At 35.6% G+C, this 20,982-nt stretch overlaps 1 protein-coding gene across 2 annotated transcripts in view; it reads right to left on the bottom strand.

Moving 5' to 3' along the window:
- Window positions 1-591: 591 nt before the first annotated feature.
- The window catches only part of RALGPS2 (Ral GEF with PH domain and SH3 binding motif 2), a 162,476-nt gene continuing 142,085 nt past the window's right edge, over window positions 592-20,982 (bottom strand). For both annotated transcript variants that reach the window (XM_055319057.1, XM_055319058.1), the window contains 4 exons: window positions 20,579-20,671; window positions 11,838-11,943; window positions 9,530-9,621; window positions 592-6,245 (listed from right to left, as the gene is read on the bottom strand). In XM_055319057.1, the coding sequence (XP_055175032.1) occupies window positions 6,216-6,245; window positions 9,530-9,621; window positions 11,838-11,943; window positions 20,579-20,671 (321 nt within the window). In that variant the 3' untranslated portion in view covers window positions 592-6,215. The remainder of the gene's footprint in view (window positions 6,246-9,529; window positions 9,622-11,837; window positions 11,944-20,578; window positions 20,672-20,982) is intronic.

Here is a 20,982-nt window from a genome sequence, read left to right as displayed (position 1 = left end):
TATGGAAAACTCCTGTTAGACAAAGGTAGCACGTTGTGAAGTAAAGATGGTTGATGCCCTCGGAGATTTGATGCTCTTTTCGTTCTGATACAGGGACAGTGAACATTTTCAGAGGCTGTCAGAGAGGAAATTGTTGAAAACTCATTTTTGGAGGGAAGCTCATGTGGAATTCTTAGATGGGGCATAACCAACACCTCAGCCAATGACTTAGAGGCTGACTACAGTACAGCTATTTCTGTACTTCATACAGGATAACGTCATGCCTTGGAATCTACGAAATACAGGACATATTAGCAAAGAAGGCCTTCTTGGCGACTGCTCGTATATCATATACTTGGGAGGTGAGGATAAAGCTGGAAAAAGTAGACCTATGACCCTTATTCCTCCCTCCAGACCCTGTCAGCGTGCCAGAGCCAACAGCCATTCCAGGACCCAGAGAGAAGCTTCCTGTGACAACAAAAACCTTGTCAACTAGTTTAGAAAAGGGAAAAAGATCAAGTTAGAGCACTTATTTAAAACTTAATGATAAAATGCATTTTAAATGTTAATGATAAAAATGTAAATATGGCAACAAATTATCCCCACACAATCTGTATTTTTAAGTAATTTATTTCAATAGAAATGTTTCAGAAAACTGTACTTAAATTCATTTTAAGTTAGCTTATGCAAACACACTGAAGATCTCACACTCACATTTGCATATTAAACAGAAACAGAAAGTGAGAGAGGAACCAAGCTGCACATCACTCAGGGAGGTCATAGTGCAATCGAGAGCTTCATCATTGGAGTACCTCAAGTTAACTGGGATAAAGAAGAATAAAAATGGCTTGTGTTTTCCTGTATATTATCATCATTGGATATCTACCCCCACAGATGTTTATCTCCTGTATGTTTATCTCCTGTAGATTACATTATGAACAAGCTCCCCACTCCCTCCCCACACATACACACTTCCATGGGCTGTAAAACAATAAATTTGTCAACAATTAAAATGTAGAAACTCTTGAAAGTCTGATGACTTATAATTAGCTACTGTGTCACACCTGATAAGTCAGTAATTATTGGACTATATTTGTGAATAGTCCTAACAGGTGATATCTTTAGGGGAAACAGCATTGGTTACCTGGGGTCTAAAGCACATGTAATATTTATGAAATTTTCTGCTCATCTGTTAAAAAAAGTTGAGTCCCAAAGCATTCTAATTATGCATTCCATTCCTTTAATCTCGTCACCACTTTGCAGGCCAAATGACTAGAATCAAAATTTGAATTCTGCTAATAACCCTCAAAGATCAGTCAACCCTTCTTTTGGCTTTAACAACTACGTCTGCTTCCCTATTCTGGAATGTACTAGTCCTTAAAATATGTGAAAATAGCATCTTAACTCAGTTGAACAACAGTAGCTCCAGATCTTGCAAGAGTCTCAGAGAAGCAAAATGTCTCCAAGTTTTGCTTGGAGCTAGTTTAGTCTATTAGTTTCCCTTTGAATTTAAATATTGAAATTGTTTTCACCTTCCTGACACAGTATTTCCAAGGAAACAATATCTGGTAGGTTAAGTGACTGCCTGTTTGTTCTGAGTCTTATTTAAATAGGAGAATGAACCAATCTAAATCTCATTTTTGCTCAAATCTCATTACAAGATTGCAGTAGCTTTAATAAAACCCCAACAAATAATCCTTCTGGCTGCAATGTATTCTTTTAGGGATTTTCTGAAAAGCCTTATAATTAAATCAATGCTCTAAACAACATCAACAACACAAAATAAAAACAAACTCAGCTGGATGGATGCTCTTCAAAGTTGTTCTTAAAAGTACTCATCTAAAGGTTGACTTGGGTGGGCATATTTTTAATCTCCTATCCTGGCAGGAGAAGAGCAGAGAGGGAGCTTGTCTAAAAAGACTCAAGACCATGGAGGGCTGCAACAATTACCTGGAGGCATCTGTACAGACTCTCTTACACTTGCTGGGACAAAGAGTAAGCTGGTGGAGAGAGGGATAGCACACACTCCTGAAATAAGAGGAGTAAGAGGGCAAATGATTATTGTCATACTCGATGCCCTAAAATTGGTCTTCAAATTGTTAAGGCACTGACCAAATTTTCCCCACACTCCAACTTGAGATACCGGTGTAACTGAAATTGCTTTCAATGACTCTAAGTTTGCAATGCACAGATCTTTCATCAGAATCCTCTAAATGGGAAAAAAAAAAATGTCACTTTAGTTACAAGCCATTTTTAGGGGAACAAGACCAAAAAGGACTTAGATCATTTTGAAAAGGTTGACTTCACGTGGAAAATAATGCTCATCAATGTGATTAAATGTTTGTATCTCAAAGCTTAGAAAAAACAGAATACAACTCTGGCTGTAAAATCATAAATTTACTATGTTTGAAAAAAGTAGTACAAAAGGAGAGAAAATGAGAGCAAGCCCTAGAAGGTCACTGAAAAGGCCAGGTAAACCTCACCACTCGCTCTGTATCATCTGCTCATGCAACAGCAGCACTACATACAGTTCCACTGGGGCCCAGGTGAGCTCATCTTCACTTTAAAAAAGGGATCCAATGATTTCAAAAGCCTTTGAAGCAGAGGGTTTCTTTTATTAAAAATTATCCTCTGTGAAGCAACACTGCTACCCCTTGTTGGCAGAAGAAGGTAATATGGTGGTTTAAAAACTGGAGGAAAGGAATGTGCCTCAGAAAATAAGGAAATCAATAGTGGAAATATTCTTTAAGAAGTTAATGGATGAAGTCTACTTTTATTATAGATTTCTGATCAATGCCTTAGAGTTTTGTTTTCGGTAGGAAAGGGGTATAGCTTGCAGGTTTAAGCTCAAAAGACCTCTGCTCAAGTTATGTGGCCAGGTAAATCTTGGTAATCCCAGGGCGCCCAGGTTTAACTAATCCATGGAGTGTATACACCACAGATGGCAAACATTTTCCCTTCTAGAACAGTAGTGCTCCTTGGGCTCTTCTAGAAGTCATCTAGAAGAGGAATAAAGTCACTTATAAAAACTTGGGAGCTATGACTATCCTAACTCTTGACCCATGGAAAGACCCAATACCAAGAGAGTCTACACAAAAAGTAGTGGGACAGTCATATGGCATTTTTACAAAGAAAAACAAATGGTCACTGAAGCACATACCCAGGGAGAAAAAAAATATACTCAAATTGTTTGGATCCCTTTTTGTAATGTTTATACAAATCATATATTTACATAGTGAAGAAAATGCTATAGGAAGGTGTGTTTGATCAGTCCTCTTTCAATTCTTATAGTCTGGAGATTACAGTAAAAATAATACTTCTGAAAATATAAAGCAAAGTACAAACACAGAGGGGGCATGAAACCAAAACTAGTGTCTGAAGGTCATTATTATGCAGTTCTTTTTATAGTCGTATTTTAAAAAGTAATGTTACTTCTGTATGAAAAATAAGCTTCCATGTTCAAACAGTGAAATAAATGAGATGTGCCTCAGACTGTATTTTGGCTAGTATTATATACTACGACACCAGGCCATATAATATGCCAATATTTATGCTTATCATAAACTAGCTTAAATGTAAATGATAATGGAATTTCTAATGAGTTGTTCTTGGCTAGGAGAGAAACAAATGAGCTTAATAGTGATAGAAATTTCACAGCTTTTGAGTCACTAATTTACTAATTTATTAAGCATAAGCTTAATAAGAGGAAAAAACTTTCATCTTCCTACTAATAAACTACCTAAATATTTAATATATTTTGGTGACCTATTTTCTTTGCTTGAATTATTATATCATTTGGTGAATTATAGATAAAAAATTCACCTATGCTATTTTAATTTACTTCTCTCACGGGTTTCCATTTGCTTCAAATGCTAAAATAGTCTTCAAAAGCTATGTCTAATCTTTTGAATAGACAGATTTGAAGGTAGAAGAACAATGGCTACTTCTACCACAGTTATGTTAAAGGTTTTGCTCAGTCAGAGGCCACAAATCTATATAAGGGCTATTCACCAAATTTGAACATTATTCTTTACTTGAGCAAGTATCCCTTAATGTTTAGAGCTGAAATATCAAACACATCTTCCAGGTTAGCTCTCTTTGGCAAAACTGTATGTCAGGCTCTGACTTCCAGTTGCAAATCTCCCCAAATGTGGTTAACCTACAAATTTATCTACTTTAGCTTATTTATGACAAACAAAACAATAATAAAAAATCCACAGGGTTCTCATCCACAGTATTTTTTAAAAAGCACTTACACTGTTAAAAACACTTATTTCTGAAGAGAAATACACAAATTAAGAATTAAAAAAAAAACAATGTAAAACGAAAGATGTGCAAGGTCTATATAGTAATACTGCTGGCTATGCAGGTGGTGTCTTTCTCTGTACCCAAAATGGGTTAAGCTTGGAAAATCATTAATTGAAAACTCACTTAGCACAGGCAACATTTTGCCCTCTCCAGTCCATATCGCTTTCCACAAAACCAGAAATAATGGGATTTTTAACTCTGCTATATGAGAAAAATATTTGAACTCCTAACATCCTTTCCAAAAGCTCTTCTACATTCCTTTGGATAGACTTTTAGCTAATTATTCTGTGGGCAATATTTTCTATTTAATGTTTAAGTTTTATGGCTTCAAGAGTGAAATATTCATGATAAAAAAAAGTCTGAAATTCTCTAAGAATGCAAATGTGAGAAATTTTACATGAGGCCCAAAGTATTACAAGTTTATTGGAAGAGATCAGTCAAAAAGCATTTCTTATTCTGGGCCATTGCTAAAATACAGGATGCCCCATGAGTTTATAACATCTAACACATAGCCTTTGTTCACGTGCCATTTTTTTGTTAAAACTCTAAGGCAGCTCACCTTTAAACTTTTCTTTTTTCTTTTTGGAATTCAACATTTACTCTGGAAATTAAATGCACTGTTGCATGAAAGAGCTCTCACAAAACAGCTTGGTCAACTACTGACAAAATATGGTTTCATGGCCGGGACCTATAGTAAGTTTTCAGAAAAGTGTTTTGTAATAAAGGGAAGTTATAGAAGAAGGGAAGTTTTGATACTTGAGATTCCCAGAATCTCAATCTTTCACCTTTTTCCCTTTTAAAATTATTTTGTGTGCCTTGTGATAAAATACATACACACATACATATGCAGAAGCTCTTTTAAACAAATGTGATCCTGAATCTTGTATTTAACAAAAATAATGAAAACAAATAATAATAATAAAAAAACTGGTATTGTGTACATTAAATGCTATAAAAGAAAATGTTCTGATGAAATATCAGTAAATCCTCGACGACAAAAATCATCAGTGACTGGTAGAAGGGAGAATTCAATTAACTTGAAAAAAATATTGTAAAATCTCAGAATAGTTTAGGTTGGGATTATGGTTCTTTACTAAGCAGATCTGTGGTCCAATAAGAAGTTCATATAGAAGGCTAAATATTAAACCCAGCTAAAAACAACCATGTTTTCTGGAGCCCACTTGAAAAGAGCATTTGGAATAGGAACACTCAGCCTTTATGCCTCCTGCAGGAAATGAGGTTCCCCATACAGTACTAAGTTTCAGAAGTTTAGTGTTTAAAAAAAAAAATCTCCCCTCATTCAAAACAACTCCCGCCCCCAATCCCAAACGCACCCCAACAACTCACATTATGAACATGTCTAATTCCTAACCTCCTTCTGTGCGAGAGCCAGTGAGGCAGCAGGTTACTTGAAATACCTCGGGTAGGCTGCTGGGAGCATCCTCCTCAGGCAGACTATCTTAACCCCTCCATTCAAAACCAGCCCCTCACAAACCCAGAAGAAATAGGTTTTTCCTTTTTAAAGTGTATCTAAAAAAGGCAATTCCCCCCTCCAAAATTAGTACAAAGTTAAAAGAAATGCAAATTAGCTACGATCTATTCCAAGCACAGCACCGCCAGAAGATTCACACACACTATTTGGTGTTTCATGTTGGTTTTCCTTTCATTCTTTTAAGGCAGTGGTTTCCGCAGGTCAGTTCAGAGAAAAGAAGCATGGTCCATGGCAGTTTGTTTTGTAACTCCAATTTGTTCTCTGGGAATATCTCACTTCATTCCCTGAAATTAGTGCTTTTTTGGTTCAGAACTCCAAAGGCTGAGCCGGAGCCTCTGGGCTCCTCCTGGCACAGAACTGGTTTATAGCTGGCGCTTTCATCAGCTCCTTGCTCTCATTCAGGGGCAACAGTTCACCTTGCTTCTTTCTTAGGCTTCTACTCAAAAGTCATCAAGTTTGTAGGAACCTTAAAAATATAAGCATTAGAAAACTAACAGTATTTAAAAGTTGTTTTTCAAAGTACTATTTCTTATCTTTCCTCGTCAACTTAAGTAAGCCCAAATAGCCTTTTAAAAAAGGAATCTGACAGAAGGTACTGCAATCATTTATGAATAATGAATAAAATATGCTAGAACATTTTTGAGAAAATCATTGAGTTAATACTCCCTTTCCAAAAAACTGAAATTGGAACAAGAGAAAGGGTGGAGATGGTATCTTTCTTGTCTAATGCAAGGCCCTCGGCAGATGTTTGCTGAGTGAACAAATGAATGAGAAGAGAAGTGTAGCTCTAGTTAGGGTGACACGCTGACAAACAGACTTATTGTCATCCATTTCCTCAGTATATGTGTTACCAGGAATTCCAGTACGCACATTTTTACAACCAGCACAGATAATGTTATAATGAACATTACTAAGCATTTCTCTGTGACATCATCATGAAAGTAAGCATGAAAGAACAAAACTCATTGTTAGATAAATAACACTAATAACACTTGATGACTCTGAAAAATCAACACGTTATATAAGTTTGAGGCTTATAGACTGGATTGAATTTAATTTGATTCTGTATAGATATCAACAAGACATGGATGGAGTTCACATTGTAGTGAGGAGAAATTCCACAATAATTCTTTGAAATGTGAATATAGGGATCCCTGGGTGGCTCAGCGGTTTGGCGCGCCTGCCTTTGGCCCAGGGCACGATCCTGGAGTCCCGGGATCGAGTCCCGCGTCGGGCTCCCGGCATGAAGCCTGCTTCTCCCTCTGCCTGTCTCTGCCTCTCTCTATCTGTGTGTCTCTAATGAATAAATAAATAAAATCTTAAAAAAAAAAAAGAAATGTGAATATATTTTGTTAAAAAAAAAATCAGCTGATGAGTCTTCTAGTCAAAAACTAAAGAAGAGTTTCACCACCTTAAAAAAAAACAACACACTCTTAACCATTACTATCTGTTTCCTAAAGTTGTACTGGGAGAGATAGTCCCACTTCAGTGGTCATTTCTCTATCCTTTGAAACAGCTTACTTAATCACAGGAAATAAACTGAGGGTCACTGAAGGGGAGGTGGAGGATGGCGTAACTGGGGGATGGGCATTAAGGGGGGCACGTGATGGGATGAGCACTGGGTTTTATATAAGACTAATGAATCATTGACCTCTACCTCTGAAACCAATAATACATGTTAATTAACCAAATTAAAAAAAAAAACAACAGCCTAACAGCTATCACTTTAGTAATCTTTTTCTGAAAACCTAGGATACTCAATAAAAAGAGGAGGGGCAGTTTCTTTACAGGTGTCACCTTCTGAATGAAAAATTCTTCAATAATACAATCACAACTGAATCATAAATCAAATATAATAAAAATGCTCCAGTGTTTATAAAGTATAATTTCTCAGATCTGGTTATACGAAACCCATGTTTAAATAAAGTTTATTTCCTCCTAAGTTCCTTAAATGTGATTTAAGGTGTTGTACTTGGATCAATCAGCGTCTTCTACTAAAAATTTTCAGATTTTACAGCTTTTATTTATACATTTGCCACTACTCTGATTCTTCCAAGCACACAAACAAATAAAACTCACTTATACACATTTGGCTGACTTGTTCATCTGGAAAGTCCACTAATAAAGCAAAAGAAATTGAATATGTTGGTATGCATACACTGCCTAGATCAATCTTGAAATCTGAGATTTTAAAAAAACGATACTTAATACTTTAAGCACATTTAAAGACTGCAAGCTGAGTTGCACGTAAGCTCAGTCTAGGCAAAAGAAGGTCTGTTTCTTTCATTCCGTCCCAGATACTAACTTGACAATGGCAAGAAAGTAGTCTTTGTTCTATGGCATTTTATGTCCTTAATGGAGGGTGTTAAAAATGATACCAAATACCGCTATTAGTCTTTCATGCATATATTTGAAATAAAAATTGTAAGAGAACAGAACTTAATCTAACAGTATTTAAAAAGAATGGACCTAAAGGATAAAGATATTTGTTTGACCCTGTGTAGGTCATTTAATATTTCTGAAGTTTAGTTTCTTCCTTTATATATATATATATATATATAAACGGGGTTAATAACTTTGGTCCTGACATCACAGGGTAAAAAATACTTTTTTAATTTTTTTTAAAAGATTTTATTTATTAATTCATGAGAGAGACACACACACAAGAGGCAAAGACACACACAGGCAGAGGGAGAAGCAGGCTCCATGCAGGAAGCCTGATGCGGGACTCGATCCCAGGTCTCCAGGATCATGCACTGGACTGAAGGCAGCACTAAATCGCTGAGCCACCTGGGCTGCCCCCCAAAATACTTTTAATACGCGATGTAAACTTACATAGAGTATTATTCAAAATTAGAGTATGGAAAACATTTACCTGTACACTTCTGAATTTCAGTACCTGAAATCAATGGTCTTCAAATACATTCAACTAAAAACTGGTCTACAACAAGTCTACACATATCTCCATAATTGGAGTGATGTTTATTTTACATATGTTCTAACCAATTTGTGGTTCAACTTTAGATCTGCCACAGGGTTTGGGGAAAACAACACCATGGCTTCATTCTCCCTTGCAGCAGAGAGCCTTTGAATTAGACCATCTTTGTGTCAGTAAAATAAAAACAAAGAAATCCAAATGGTCTTGGGTTTCACTGTAACTGCAGGAACCTGCATCAGGTTATTAATAAAGGTGAATCAGAATAATTTTTATTAAAGTGCCATCTAAGTTTTACCCCTTTACCTCTCTGTTTCTTTGCCTCTCACTATATTCTACTGACATGGGCTACATTGGCCTCTTTGGGACACTGTAAGCTTCTTCCAGCCTCAGGAACTTTGACCTTTCCAGCCCACCACCAGCCTTTGCCCTCTTCATCTTCAAAAGACTGTTCTTTCTTGTCATTCATGTCAGTGTCTTCGGGGAGATCTCTGCTGCTCACTTGTATTTATTTAGAGTTGTGTCTACTCTCATCACTCTGTATCACATAATTCTATTTTGTTTTCTTTATATAGTTTATATAGTTCTTTATATAGTGTTCATGTGAAAATTTATTTGTTCATTATTTTATTGACCCATCTCCTCACTAAAATGAGGACTTCATGTCTTGCTGATGGTTGTCAATAAGAAAAAGAATAAAAACAGTATCATTTTCCCTCTTCATTCATAAAATTAGTCTGCTTACTACCCTTGGAACTCTTTTAAATACAGTCCTAAGTTACAGCCAATTTGAAGGACTGAGAGGAACTGCTCACCTGTTGTTTGTTGCTTTGGCAGGCTGCACTCAAATGTTTAAACCATAGCATCGCGTTCATTCTATTGCCAGCTTGAAACTTGTAGGAGTTTCCTAAAGTTATTAAAAACAAGAAGAAAATAATAAAATTTTAAGGACTCAGAAATATAATATTTAGCCAGATATCAAAAAGCAAAATAAAACATGACTAGAATTCTCAGTTTCAGAATGCTCTATCTCGAACACCTGATTTTCTAATACAAATAAAAAGAAGAGTTCTCTATGCTACATTCACATGCTATCATTTATTCAGAAAATCATTTGTTGTGCTGGTTATAAACTGGAAGAGAGGTATTTTTGTCTCCTTAAAGGTTCTTTAAAACATATTTAAAAAAATTGTTTGGCTCCTCTAAATTTGTATGTGGGATTGAGAGTACAGAACATGTTAATATTAAGTTTTTACAAGCAAAGCACTTTAACATGTTTAACACTTAAACATTAGGTGTTCAGTGTGATTAAGAATTAATTAGCCAACACCAATATCAACTATGCTTTTAGCTGTTAATTACATTTGCCAAAATCATTACAGATTTCTGGGTCTACCGAGGGCTTTCTGGGAAAATCTGAAGAGTTACTTTTTTCTTTTAGAAAATTAGAAATTCATCTGTGTTGTACATATTTAGGATTTATGTTGACTAATTCAAGGCTGACACATAATAAATATATCTTACATGGTTGTATGTACTAAGGTAATAAACTGAAAAAAGAAAGGATTCATATACTGAAGGCTGCCCTAAGTTGAGTTTTATTCCCTTTTTTCATTGACCTAAGTTCATTTTATTTCCCAATTAGTATGGAATTCTACTCTCTTCTTCATAACTGCACTCAATGGCCTAAGAGCCTGACTTTTCTTTAGGCATGACAGAGCTTTCTTTTGGGACTGGAACACTCAAAGAACCTTTCCATTTTCAGAAGCAACAGTTTCTTTACCAAATGTTTAATGTTAAATAATACTGTTTAACTTGAACTCAGATGTGGTCATTAGATCAATCTGAATAAGGCATATCTACAATTAAGCTGGCCATAGCTGTCATTTATCTTTCTTCTCCCCCAACAAGAGACCATTAGTATAGATGTCACAAAAACCTTGGCTACTTAGAAATAGTACTATCAAGCTATACTAGGGAAACTGAAAGAAAATAAAGAATTTGTTAACTAAGCCCAACGAAAATGATCTCCTTAAAATGCAATTTTATGAATAATATGTTTGGGATCTGAGGGGTGGGGCAGGGACTTTGAATTCAGAATGCTGAGCAAGGAGTCTTTACTCTATGTAAGTCAATACATTTCATCTCAAAATGAGACATTTTGCTACTATTTTTTTTCCATATCCAACATATTTGCTTAAGTTTTCACTTAAAATGCTATCATATCCTAACAGAGTATCTGTTAAAAAATAAATAGACTTAAACAGAGGTCAAAATTTAATTGTATATATATATATATACATATATATAATATAAATAAATATAATATTATTTATAATATAAATAAATATTATATATATAAATAAATATAATTTTAGTGGTGAGTTGCTGCAGTGGAAGATTCTGGGCAGATATGAAAGAATTTCCTGTCTGGCTTCCTTTGAGGTGCTTATCAACAGCTGGCAGTTGCTATGAAAGAAGAGCAGCAGTCAAGTATGGATCTATTCAGATGGTGCCTGCGATCTCCTCTTAAGAGATGTACACAGGGTCGGGAGGTAGGATCTGATTCCACAGGGCCCACCCTCTGACTTCTCTGATCCACTTGTAAAACTCCTCTGGTCAACAGTCAATAATTTCATTCATAAGTCTCTCTCTCTATTGTAATCAAAGTATTAATTATTATACTTATTTGGAAAGTGGTAGGAGTTAAATAACCAATTAATTTACTTAAAAATGATGGAATAAAAATCACTTATTAGAGAAAAATCTCTGACACATTGAGTATTTAATAATTTATTTCAGGGAATAAAAGAAGGGGTACTGCATATAGATTCCCCAATCCCCTCCTTCCCTCCCTCCCTGGCTGATTCTTAGCTCCCAAAGGATTAGTTGGGCTTTTAATTTCAAGCTTATGCCCATGCAGCAAAGAAAATACACTTACAATAGATATTGATACCTAAAAATATTGATCTCATTACTATACATTATGCGACAGAATGATCTCCCAAGAGAGAAAACTGTATCAACAACTTCCTGGTCAAATATTCCAGTTAAATTAGGTTTTGACTAACTGAATGTTATGCGCAGTCAGTACATTAAACCCTAGATATTCTAATGGTTCACCTTTCTCAGAGTCAGTCAGCAAGAAGAGATCTGGGTGTTCTGGGTCATCAGCCATCATCACCATCCATCCTACCACAGATACATTCTTATTTGATGTTGATTTGAACTGAAAGATAAAAAGAGCATTAATGGAAACATGAAATTTATGGTTCATCCTAAGCAAAAGTTAAGGATAAGAATATTTTCATTTTCTCCCATGAGAGAGAAGATTTGTGAGTTCATGTTGGTTAAGTCTGCTCATAGCCTTTTTCTTACTACTAAATTTCATTTAGGCATGCCCTCTTTAGACAGTCTCCTACTCTCCAGATCCTTCCTAGCTTCAACTCTGTATCAAAACCTGTCTGAGTCTCAATTCCCAAAAACCATGATTATCTATGTTGTTTTTCTCCATCCTTTACTATGCTGCTCCTCACCCCTTCCTTATTAGGGAACACACCTGCATTTTAATAGATGTGTTATATTTTCTATGTATCTTTATTGAGATGTAATTAATATATAACACAGTATAAGTTTAAGGTATACAATGTAATGGGGGTATTATCTGAAACTTGATTTACTAAACTAGCAGTGCTATCAAATAATTCTTTTTTTTTTTTTTTTTTTTTTTTTTTAAGTAGGCTCCATGCTAAGCATGGAGCCCAAAGTGGGGCTTGAACTCATGACCCAGAGATCAAGCCCTGAGCTGAGATCAGGAGCTGGATGTTCAACAGACTGAGTCTCTCTGGTGCCCCAGCCAATTCTTAATAATATAGTCTTGTATTTCTCAAAAAAAGGTATTCTTAGTATGTCTGTTACTTTTCTATTCAAGTTATACTTGAGGGATCCCTGGGTGGCTCAGCAGTTTAGTGCCTGCCTTTGGCCCAGGGCACAATCCTGGAGTCCCGGGATCGAGTTCCGCATCAGACTCCCTGCGTGGAGCCTGCTTCTTCCTCTGCCTGTGTCTCTGCTTCTCTCTCTCTCTCTCTCTCTGTGTGTCTCTCATGAATAAATAAATAAAATCTTAAAAAAAATAAAGTTATACTTGAAATACATGTAATGAAAGAAGGGCTGTTATAGATGATCACAAAATTAGGTTAATCTCATTCATGACCATAAATGAAAAAATGTTAAATAAAATACTGGTGTATAAAAAAGCTGATGGGGTGCCTGGAGGCAGAGTCGGTTGAATACCTGACCCTTGGTTTCTGCTCAGGTCGTGATCTCATGGTTGTGAGATTGAGCCCTGTATCGAGTCTGCTTGAGATCCTTTCTCTTTCCCTCTACCCCTCCTGCTCTCTCAAATAAATCTTAAAAAAAAACAAAACAAAAAAACTGATACATGATGATCAATGTGGATTTATCCAAGGCGTGTGAGATTGGTTTAATGTTAGAAATCAACTAATGTGGGATCCCTGGGTGGCGCAGCGGTTTAGCACCTGCCTTTGGCCCAGGGCGCGATCCTGGAGACCCGGGATCGAATCCCACGTCAGGCTCCCGGTGCATGGAGCCTGCTTCTCCCTCTGCCTGTGTCTCTGCCTCTCTCTCTCTCACTGTGTGCCTATCATAAATAAATAAAAATTAAAAAAATTAAAAAAAAAAAAAGAAATCAACTAATGCAATTAAGTTGGGTTTATTTCAAGAAAGCAAGATTAGTTCAACTTTAAAAAATTATTTTTTGAATTTCAGAAAAATTATTAAAATAAATCACCATATTAATAGATTAAAAAAGAAAAAATATGTTCACCTCATTTTACCCAGAAAGCTTTTGCTAAAATATAATGCATATTTGTGACAGACTAGGAATAGAAGGGAACTATCTAATTCAATGAAGAGTATCCACCAAGCAAGCAAACAAAACCTACACAAGAACCAAATCAAAATAAGGCAGGAAAGACAAAAAAAAAAAAAAAAATACCCCAAATTAAAACCCTGCAATATATACACTCAACTATAAAATGCTAAAAACATTTCAAGATGAATATCGACAAGGATGTCCACCATTGATACTTCCATTCAATACAGAATTAATAACAAAAAGGAAGCAAAAGGTATAAGGAGTAAGGAAGAAACAAAACTGCCATTACTCACAGATGATAATATTGACAAAGAAAATCCACTCAACTCTACCAAGTTAATAAGAATGATGAGCAAGGATGCTTGGAAAAAATGAGTAGAAAAGTCAACTGTAATTCTATGCACAAGAAATATAAAAGTCATTTATGAGAGAGGTACCTAAAAATACATGTAACAAAAGATATACAGGGAAAATATAACCATTAAAAGGCATCCAGGAAGACATAAATAAATGAAGAAACACTGTGAGCTGAAAAAAATTTTTGATTTGTAAAAATGTTAATTCTCCCTAAATTAATCTATATAGAGTCAGTATCATTTCAGTAGAATATTAGGTGGAACTTGAGAAGCTGATTCTAAAATTTATATACAAGAGCAAAGCAGAAGAGACAGACAATACACTCCTGAGAACAATTAGTCAGGACCTGCCCTGGATACACATCAAGACTCATAAAGTTATAGTAATTGAGGCCATGGGCTACTGGGCTGGGATATGGAATGGAAGTCAAAGAGCAATCTGGGTATAGAGATGCAAATTCATATGACAAGAGTGGACTCTGCAGACTGATGATGGAACAATGAACTGTTCAATAAATGATGCCAGGAAAATTGGTTATCCATGCAGAAAAATCATCACATCTCCCTCTCTCTAGCACACACACACACATGCTTCTGACTCTAGGTGGTTCAATGATTTATAAAGTAAATGCAAAACTAAATCTATTAGTAGAAAATACAGGAGAATATCTTAATGATGTAAGGTTAGAGAGGAATTTTTTTAAAGATTTCATTTATTTATTCATGAGAGACAGAGAGAGAAAGAGAGGCAGAGACACAGGCAGAGGGAGAAGCAGGCTCCTTGCAGGGAGCCCGAGGTGGTACTTGATCCCGGGTCTCCAGGGTCACACCCTGGGCTGAAGGCGGTGCTAAAATGCTAAGCCACCGGGGCTGCCTGAGAAAAAATTTTAAAACATGATTCAGAAAGTATGAACCATAAAGGAAAACATAAATTTTATTAATTTAAAATTAGGGATGCCTGGGTGGCTCAGCAGTTGAGCATCTGCCTTTGGCTCAGGATGTGATCCCGGGATGTGGGATCGAGTCCCACATCAGGCTCCCTGAGAGGAGCCTGCTTCTCCCTCTGCCTATGTCTCTGCCTCTCTCTGTCTCTCTTGAATAAAAAAAAATCTTTAAAAAAAATTTAAAATTAAATTCTTCATTAATAGACATCACAGAGAGAGTGAAAAAACAAGTCAAACAATCTGGAAGAAGATATTTGTAATACATAACTACTAAGAGATTAGTGACCAGAATATTTAAAAAACTTTTACCAATTAATAAAAAAAACAATATATCACCCAAAATATTTATCCGGGCATTTTACAAAAGAAACATGAACGACCAATAAACATGAAAAACATTTCAAACTCATTAAGTAATCAGGGGTATATAAATTAAAATCACGAGGTATCATTTCATATGAACTAGATTAGCCAAAATTAAAAAGCTTGAGAATGACAAGTATGGTGAAGATATGGAAGAATGAGGAACCTCACTATGCTACTGGGAGTTTGTAAATCAATCTGGCATTTTCTCATAAAGTTGAACATTTGCATTCCTAGAGAACATAACGCACAAAAATATTTACAGCAGCACTGCTCGCTACAGTAAAAAACTGGAAACCAAATATTTATCAACAGTAGAATGAATACATTTTTTTTATTTTAAAGATTTTTATTTATTTATTCATGAGAGACACAGAGAGAGAGAGAGAGAGAGAGGCAGAGACACAGGCAGAGAGAGAGGCAGGCTCCATGCAGGGAGCCTGATGTGAGACTCCATCCTGGGACTCCAGGATCATGCCCTGGGCTGAAGGCAGGCGCTTATCCGCTGAGCCACCCAGGCTTCCCTGAATGAATAAAGTATGTACATTCATAAAAAGGAGGACTATTCAATTGTGAAAAGAAATAAGTGATGGTTATATGCATCTATGCATCAACTGGGATGAATCTCAACAATAGAGTATTAAGCAAAAAAGGTAGTGCTTAAGACTATATAGGTGAATCCATTCAGGTACAGCTAAAAAAATAAAACAATGTATTAAGGAAACCTATGTGGTAAGATCCTAAACAAACAAAAAGCAATAATTAATGTAAATTCAGGACATGGATAGGCTGGAAGTAGGGAAGAAGATACTGTCTGGGAAGATGTGGATGGGTCTGGTAAGACTGTTTCTTATGCTGGGGGGAGAGTTATATAGGTTTCATTTTATTTATATTTTTCTTTAAAATGTACATGTACACTACTCTTCTTTTGTATATGTTTCACAATTTCATCTATACTTAGTTATCTATTTTTGTTTCACAATTTTAAAGAAATGGGAAAAAATACAAATGCAGCACAATACTCGTAACAACATGGGTACTACAAAAATGAAAGCTAATTAGGAAGTTTTAATACTATGAAGAATGAAACTGGCAATACTTCAGAATTGCTGATTTGACAGCTTATAATTTATGTTAAAAGCAGATAGCAAAATTTTCCAATGTTCTTTTCCTAACCCTAAAAAATAAAATAACTCAAGCCACATAAGCCTCTCTTTGTATAGAAGGCTGAAGCATACAGAGTGCAAATGCCCCTTGACCACCAGCTGAATCTCATCTCACTCCCCCAATTTCATCATCATTTGGGGTATAGCTCTGGACCTTTCTCTATGTATGTACACTAAAAACTTTTTTGATGCTGTGGGTTTTCATTTACAGCTGACCTTTGAACAACACAGGTTTGAACTATGCAGGTCTACTTAAAATGTCGATTTTTTTTTTGGACAAATACATTACAGTATGTATTTTTTTCCTTATGATTTTCTTAATATTTTTCCTAGCTTACTTTATTATAGGAATACATCATATAATATATATACAAAATGTATCAACTGTTTGTTAGTGGTAAAGCTTTTGATTATTAATTAGTAAGCTAATGGTAGTTACGTTTTTGGGAGCTGAGAGTTTTACACAGATTTTAAACAGCAAAGGCATGGGAGGCAGGTGGAGTAGCTGCCTCTAACCTAGTTGTTCAAGGGTCAACTATACAAATGGGGGCATATTTATACTCTGACTTGTGGTTTTCACTTATCAGTATTTCCTTATTGAAAACGTATTTTGAGTGTTTATAGATTGCTATTATAAACACTATAAGAATATTCTTCTACAGATATCTTTGTGCACTTGTTCAAGGATTTCCACAGAACAGATTCTCAGATAAGGAACTGCTGGTTATTATTAAGTTAAATATAGACTGGACTGCCCACCACAAAAATAATACCAATTTAAATTTCTGCAAATCATGGATAATAGTCTGTTTCCCTACACCATGGCCAATGCTCTGTTAATGATCTTCAAAGTTTTTGCCTAATAGTAATGTTTTCATGTTTATTAGCCACTTATATTTCATCTTCTATTTATGTCCTCCTTCCCTTTTTCTAGTGTTCTGTTCTCTTCTCACTGGGCTGTGGAAGGCCTTTAGTTTTGTTACATATTTTTCAGGTGCAGTCTTGGTTTTTAAAAATTCAACTAATCAAACAGTATTTATTCACTCTGTACCATACAGTGTTGGGCTCAAACATACCTGCAAAATGTTGTTTTTTTTTTTTTTTTTACAATGAATAAACTTCTGTTAACAGGTATTTTTACAGTGAATGTTTTCATTTTAAAACATCCAAAAATGTAGATATAATACAAGTCCCCCTTCTCCCTCCCTAGTTATTCTACCCAGCCAAGCCTATTCTGCTCCTCACAGGCAAAAACACTGGATAGAGGGTAAGAAAACTCAGGCTTATAGGTTTCCAGATTTCTCCTTCTGCATTTATAGACATATATGAACAGTATATTTTCATTAGTAATGTTTTTCCCCTCTAGCTTTTAATTTTGAAAGGTTGAAACTACAAAGTCGAAAGAATGCCACAGTGGTTATCCACGAATCTCCATTTTGTACATTTACTTGATCTTTTTTGAACTGCAGACATCATAAAACCAAGTCCTAAATATTTCAGTATGTGTAGCCTAAGAATGTATTTCTATATAACCACAATATAAGTATCTAAGAAATTTAACACATTATTTTTTAAAAAGTCCATATTAAAGTTTCTTTTATTATCCCAACTATGACTTTGTAATTAAAAAAAAAAAAGAATTACCTCTAGGATTCAACAAAGTACACATATTGCATTTACTTCTCAGACTCTTTAGTCTCTTCTAATTTCTAATAGTCCTCCTGTTCCTCCTACCTCCTCCATCTACCAAATTCTGGTCTTAAGAATCCAAGCCTTATAGAATGTCTTATAGAAAGTCTCAGAATCTGGATTTGGTTGTTTCTTCATGATTGGATTCAGGTTAAATTTTTGGCAAGAACACTACATAGATGGTGCTATGTTTATACAATACATTTTAATACTTTGTTGCTCATATATAGCCAATATTTTCTTCCAATTTGTATTTCAATTTTGTTTGAAAATTATTTCAAAAAGTTTTTCCTTCATTGCTTTTAGTTCCATGCCACATTTCTTCTAAAATTGATACCATAATATAAACATGAGTCTGTCTCCATACCCTCTATATTGTCCTTATAATTCCTTCTTTAACCTGAACAGTTTTAATTAAAAAAAAAATTAGGAATACAGTCCATTTCCTTGGCACTCAATTTGATTTCCTCACAACCCACTATGCTCTCATTTCATTTGGTTTTTCTTTCTTTCTTTCTTTCTTTCTTTCTTTCTTTCTTTCTTCTTCCTTCTTTCTTTCTTTCTTCTTCTTTCTTTCTTTCTTTCTTCTTTCTTTCTTTCTTTCTTCTTTCTTCTTTTTAAAGATTTTATTTATTTATTCATGGCAGAGAGAGAGAGAGAGAGGGGCAGAGACACAGGCAGAGGGAGAAGCAGGCTCCATGCAGGGAGCCCGATGTGGGACTCGATCCCGGGTCTCCAGGATCATGCCCTGGGCTGAAGGCGGCACTAAACTGCTGGGCCACTGGGTCTGCCCCATTTGGCTTCTTTCTAATTAGAGTTTGGGAAAAGCAAAAAACATTTAGTATATGTGCTGCTGAAGCAAGCACAAAACAAAAAACATTTAATTTTGAATAGCTGCTTCTTTATAATTGTCAACTAACTGAAATCGAGCCAGGTATCTCAAAGTGGCTATGTGAAGAGTTAACCGTATCTGAACACAAAGGATTTAATTTAGCTATAGCAACCCCTTTTCTTCCTCTTGAGGACAGCAGTGTTAATCAGAGGTAATTACTCTGCCAAATGTTTGGGTGGAACTGATCTGCATAACTCTGTTGGGTGTGCTAGCATTGGTCACTTTCACCAGAATACAAAAAAAAAAAAAAAAAGCCCCAGTCCTTTACTTCACAAGAGGATGGTCTCTAAATAATTGGAAAACAATAGTGGGCAAAAAAGCCAGAACTTTAGAGGCGCCTGGGTGGCTCAATTGGTTAAGTGTCTGACTCTTGATTTCAGTTCAGATCATGATCTCAGGGTTGTGAGATCGAGCCCCAAATTGGGCTCCACATGAAGCTTAAGAGTCTCTCTTTCTCCCTCTGCCCCTCCTCTACCCTCTCCATTTCCAAAAGGAAAAAAAGCACCAGAATTTCAGAATTTATATGATTCCATTCAGGTACCGTTCAAAAAAGAAGCAATGTGTTAAGGAAACATATATGGTAAACTCTAAAGAAAAGAAAGGCAATGATTAATGTGGAATTCAGGACAATGACAGGTGTGGGTATGGCAAGTAAGGAAGGAAGGCAGGTGATACTATCTTAACGGCACTTCTAACATTCATTTAAACCAAAAAATGTACTCTTCTATACCTCTGGTTTCACTATAAAGAACCAAAACCATAAGAATAAAGAAGAGCTTCTCTGAGTTATGCAATGTCATTGGGTAATTTATACATAGTAAAAGGCTCGATTTTTTTTTAGTGGATTACCTTTCCTCAGCATGGTAAACCACTTAATTTCCTTGCAAAATACATGACTTAGAAATAAAATTCTTCTCAAGGGGATTTTATTAATGCAACATGGAAAATTTCTTCCTTTCAAACACTGTATTACTAGCATATAAAAACAAAACAGCATGCAAAAAAGATTTATAGGAAGACTCTACATTTGGAGAAAAGTGCATTGAGAAGCTTCTTCTAAGTAATATGCACACAAGAAAGTGGACTGTAGTTAGCACAGTAACTATTACTCCTCTTCACTGTTGAGAAAAACCACTTCGCCAGAGACTGAAGTGGAAAGAACTTTAGATGATGGTCCCAATTTTTCACATTTTACAGATTATGAACTGAGACTCCAAAGCAATAATTTTCAACTATTTTCTGAACAAGGAACTCAGGCTTGGGAAGGTTTTGATGCCAAGATAGATATTGTTAATGTGCACTATTGACCATTTGATGGAAAAACAGCATTCAAAAAAAAGAAACCTGGTGAATGTGGAAGTTATTCCAAAACCTTCCCTGGAATGGTCTTACTAAATAAAAATAATTCTACCACAACACTCACCCAAGGAATAGATGTAAGAACTTCTGGATTAGAATATGGAAAAAATCCAAAGTGTTATATTCCATTAGGACTACTTTCTTTATAACCCTGGAAAAGCAGTGAAACTCTGGCTAACAATTTAGACAAATACTTACATGTTTTCTTTCTGTAGCTTTTAGAGATTTGGCAGCATAGTAAAAAAGTTGTGTCCCACACAAAGCTGCCCAATACTTTGTCCACGATGCTACCTGAAAAGACACACACATGAATATACCACTACCAGCTTCTCAGTCCCTTTACTTTCTTAGTGCCATGACCTTTAGCTCCATTACAACCACCTTAGCCTGATCTTAGAGCTGAATCACTTCTGAAAGCTTTATCTCCCATATTCTTATCATTCCATTGACTATATTCTACTACTACTTTCATTCAGATAACTATTGGTTTCATCAAAAAAATCCTACCAGTTCTTAACATCTAGCATTGCCATTGCCTCCCCATCCTGTATCCTCCCTCTCCCTTCTTCGTATTTAGCCAATACCACATGGTCCAGCACTGT

This window comes from Nyctereutes procyonoides, unplaced genomic scaffold (genome assembly GCF_905146905.1).
Source record: "Nyctereutes procyonoides isolate TBG_1078 unplaced genomic scaffold, NYPRO_anot_genome, whole genome shotgun sequence".
NCBI lineage: Eukaryota > Metazoa > Chordata > Mammalia > Carnivora > Canidae > Nyctereutes > Nyctereutes procyonoides.
The sequence above is the reverse complement of the archived record's forward strand: the minus strand, read 5'-3'. Positions and strand labels throughout refer to the sequence as shown.